This window comes from Lepidothrix coronata, unplaced genomic scaffold, assembly GCF_001604755.1.
Source record: "Lepidothrix coronata isolate B3197 unplaced genomic scaffold, Lepidothrix_coronata-1.0 Scaffold867, whole genome shotgun sequence".
NCBI classification, from domain to species: Eukaryota; Metazoa; Chordata; class Aves; order Passeriformes; family Pipridae; genus Lepidothrix; species Lepidothrix coronata.
The window spans coordinates 4,922-8,981 of NW_016691047.1; the positions used below are offsets into that span (position 1 = coordinate 4,922).

The following is a 4,060-nucleotide window of genomic DNA, read 5'->3' on the forward strand; positions in this document are numbered from 1 at the left end:
ATCAGTTCTGATTCCCAAGGATGAACCTCAGTGGAAGGAGTCTCTTTTCCATGGAGGGATCAGTTCTGATTCCCAAGGAGTCTCCTCTCAGTGGAGTCAGCTCCAGTTCCCAAGGAGGAATCTCACTGGATGGAGTCTCCTCTCCATAGTGGGATGAGTTTGGGCAGGATTTCACAGCAAGCAAGCCCTGCAGTGGCAGGAGTGTCCCAAATCCTGCAGTGACAGGAGTGTCCCAAATCCTGCAGTGACAGGAGTATCCCAAATCCTGCAGTGACAGAAGTGTCCCAAGCCCTGCAGTGGCAGGAGCATCCCAAATCCTGCAGTGACAGGAATGTCCCAAATCCTGCAGTGACAGAGGTGTCTCAAATCCTGCAGTGTCCAGACTGTCCCAAACCCTGCAGTGACAGGAATGTCCCAAATCCTGCAGTGGCAGGAGCATCCCAATTCCTGCAGTGACAGGAGTGTCCCAAGCCCTGCAGTGACCAGAGTGTCCCAAATCCTGCAGTGGCAGGGGTGTCCCAAGCCCTGCAGTGTCCAGACTGTCCCAAACCCTGCAGTGACAGAGGTGTCTCAAATCCTGCAGTGGCAGGGGTGTCCCAAGCCCTGCAGTGCCCAGAGTGTCCCAAATCCTGCAGTGTCCAGAGTGTCCCAAATCCTGCAGTGACAGGAGCATCCCAAATCCTGCTGAGCCTCAGCCGGTTCCTCCCCTCCGGTGCCCCAAATCCCAAACCTTCTCCTCATCCCCTGCTGCTCCGTTTTCCCGGTTTGCTGCTGTGCCCTGGGGGCAGTGTGGGGTGTCCTGTGCCTCCTGTGCCAGGGGGCACAGCCATTCCCACCCGGTGTTCCCGCAGATCGAGCAGGTGAGCCAGCTCTCGGCGCTGGTGGACGCCCAGCTGGACTATCACCGCCAGGCCGTGCAGATCCTGGACGAGCTGGCCGAGAAACTCAAACGCAGGTGAGTCCCAGGGGCACCCCCAACCTCCCCCCTGCCCGTCTGGGGACACAGGAGACTCCCTGGGAATCACAGGATCCCGGAACGGGGGCGGTTGGAAAGGGCCGTGAGGGTCGTGGAGTTCCACCCCCTGCCATGGGACACCTCCCACTATCCCAGGGTGCTCCAACCTGGCCTTGGACACTTCCAGGGATGGGGCAGCCACAGCTTCTCTGGGAATTCCATCCCAGCCCCTCCCCACCCTCATAGCCCAGAATTCCTTCCCAATATCCCATCTAAATTTCCCCTTTTCAATTTGAAGCCATTCCCTGTGTCCTGTCCCTCCATCCCTTGTCCCACATCCTTTTCCAGCTCTCCTGTAACCCCTTCAGGCCCTGGAAGGGGGCCTTGGACACTTCCAGGGATGGGGCAGCCACAACTTCTCTGGGAATTCCATCCCAGCCCCTCCCCACCCTCCCAGGGAATCTGTTCCTGGGTGTTAAAGCCACTTCTGGAGTTTCAATCCAGACCTTCTCCAAGCGCTGCTCCCGGCAAGGCTGGATTTGAGCTTGGCAGGGATGGAAAAGGGTTGGAATCCCCTCCATGCCACCCCATCTCTGGGCTTCTGAGCCCTGTGAGCTGGTGCTGGGAGGCAGGTGGGAACACCCCTGGAGCTGCCTGGTCTTGCCCTGCCCTCCTGGGATTCCTGCCCTCCCGGGATTCCTGCCCTCCTGGGATTCCTGCCCTCCCGGGATTCCTGCCCTCCAGCAGCTGCCAGAATCCACAGGGGAGCTGTTGGAACAGGGAATGAGCTGGTTTGCACAACTCCCCCGGGTCACCTGAGCCACCACGTCCCCAAACTGGGGCTGGGGAAGGAGGGGTGGATTCCCTGCAGGGCCGGATCCGCTCCCTCCTCCCGGGAGAAGCCACCGAGTGGATCCCGTGGATGGATCCCATGTGTCCGCTTGGAACAAGGAGGAGCTGGGAGCAGGATCCTGCCAAGCCTCAGCTTCCAAACTACAGCACGAGTGTCCTCTGCTGGCCTGAATTCCCGAGCATTCCATGGCAAAGCCTGGAATTCCCTTCCCTCCGAGGGTGGGAAGACCCACCTTCCAAAGGCTCCGGCGCGGGGAGTCGAGCAGATCCTTCTCCACAAAAACCCGAGCCAGGAGGAGGAAAAACACGTCGATCCCATCGCATCCCATCCCTTATTTCAGTTTGTCCCCCCTTTTTTCCCTTCTCCCAGGATGAGGGAGGCCTCCTCCCGCCCCAAGCGGGAATACAAGCCCAAGCCCAGGGAGAGCTACGACTTCGGAGAGAGCGACCAGTCCAACGGGGGCTTCTCCTGCAACCCCACCCCCAAAGTCTCAGGTGAGGCTGTGCCAGGGCTGTGCCCTCCCTCCCCCCTGTGCCCCTGGAGCTGCTCCGTTTGCCCGGGAAGGATGGCTCTGGATGTGGCCCTGGAAAACGTCAGGAATGCCTCTGGATCGGGCTGTGGGCTCTCGGGGCAGGACAGCCTTTGTCATGTTGGCTCTGGGGATGTTCCAGCCTGGGAAGTGCCCACTCAGTGCCCACTCAGTGCCAAGCAGGAAAAACCAAGGATCTCTCCCTCCCTCCCCTCTTCCATCCCACTGCATCCCTCCCTCCTTCCCTCCCTCCTTCCCTCCCTCCCTCCCGGGGGGTCTCTAACAGCACGTTTCCCCCCTCCCCCCATTTCTCCTAACAGCCCTTCCCTGCCTTTTCCCTGTCCCCATTCCCATGGTTTTTAAGCATGTCTCTTTTTTGTTTGGAAGCAGCTTCCTCCTCTTTCCGGTCGGACAAACCTTCCCGGGCCTCCGTCAGGAGTATCCGTGAGTTTCCTGCTCTGCGCTGCATGATGTGGGAATTCTCCCATCCCTCCTCCTCCTCTTCTTCCTCTTCCTCTTCCTCCTCCTCCTCTTCCCAGCTTGGAGCTGCTCATCCCTCCGTGCTGAGCCCGAGCTAAGCCTGACCTAAACCCTAAACTAACCCAGCCACGCTCCAGTGGGATTTTCCCACCCCAAAACCGGCTCACCCGGCGGGGCTGGAGCAGCTCCCGTCACACGGGCACATCCCGATGCTTTTCCAGGAGGGATCAGACCTCTCGAGGGTTTTTCCAAGCGCCCAGCCTGGGTTTTTCCCGGGAAGGCTGGAGGGAGCAGGCAGAGCCTCGGCACAGTGGAGTTTGTGGGTCCTGCTTTGGGATCCCTTTGGGATCTCGGGGCCCTTTGGGATCCCAGCTTGGAGCTGTGGTGGTGGGAAAGGCTCGTGGTGGTGGAGCAGGAGGAGCCTGGAGCAGGGATGTGGGGATTTGGGGATTTGGGAAGTTGTCTTGGCTGCTGCTTTCGGTGCCTGGAGGGGCTCTTGGCAAGCTGGGTCATTCCTGGCTGTGGAATCATGGAATCATGGAATGATTTGGGTTGAAGGGAGCTTCAAGACCACCCAGTTCCACCCACCTTCCACCAGACCAGGTTGCTCCAAGTCTCATCCAACCTGTCCCTTGTGGTTTTCCATCCAAGCAGGAGCTCAAATCCGGGATATCCAAAGGATGCCTTAATAGCAAAGCCGCCCTCGTTACAACAACCTCCACTGGGACACGCTGGGAAATCACATTTAAAAGTTTTGGGCACCAAAGAGGAGGGTTTGGGGGTCCTGCTGACCCCTGTGCCCCCCCCCCCGTGCCCACAGCCCCTAAAACAAGGCTGGAATTGGAGTTTTCCATCCGAGCAAGAGCTAAAACTTGGGATATCCAAAGGATCCCTTAATAGCAAAGCCAACCTTGTTAAAACAACCTCCATTGGGACACACTGGGAAATCCAACACATTTAGGAGTGTTGGGTGCCAAAGAGGAGGGTTTGGGGGTCCTGCTGACCCCTGTGCCATCCCCTGTGCCCACAGCCCCTAAAACAAGGCTGGAATTGGAGTTTTCCATCCAAGCAAGAGCTAAAACTTGGGATATCCAAAGGATCCCTTAATAGCAAAGCCAACCTTGTTAAAACAACCTCCATTGGGACACACTGGGAAATCCAACACATTTAGGAGTGTTGGGTGCCAAAGAGGAGGGTTTGGGGGTCCTGCTGACCCCTGTGCCCCCCTCTTGTGCCCACAGCC

The 4,060-nt window shown here is 58.4% G+C and overlaps 1 protein-coding gene across 1 annotated transcript in view; it reads left to right on the top strand.

The window, feature by feature from the left end:
* LOC108510427 (endophilin-A2-like) overlaps nt 1-3,562 on the top strand; it is a gene marked incomplete at its 5' end in the record, with an annotated part of 6,390 nt that extends 2,828 nt beyond the window's left edge. Inside the window, 3 exons of the mRNA XM_017840103.1 lie at nt 696-955; nt 2,178-2,302; nt 2,728-3,562. Coding sequence (XP_017695592.1) covers nt 696-955; nt 2,178-2,302; nt 2,728-2,915 — 573 coding nt within the window. The remainder of the gene's footprint in view (nt 1-695; nt 956-2,177; nt 2,303-2,727) is intronic.
* Between the last annotated feature and the right edge of the window lie 498 nt (nt 3,563-4,060).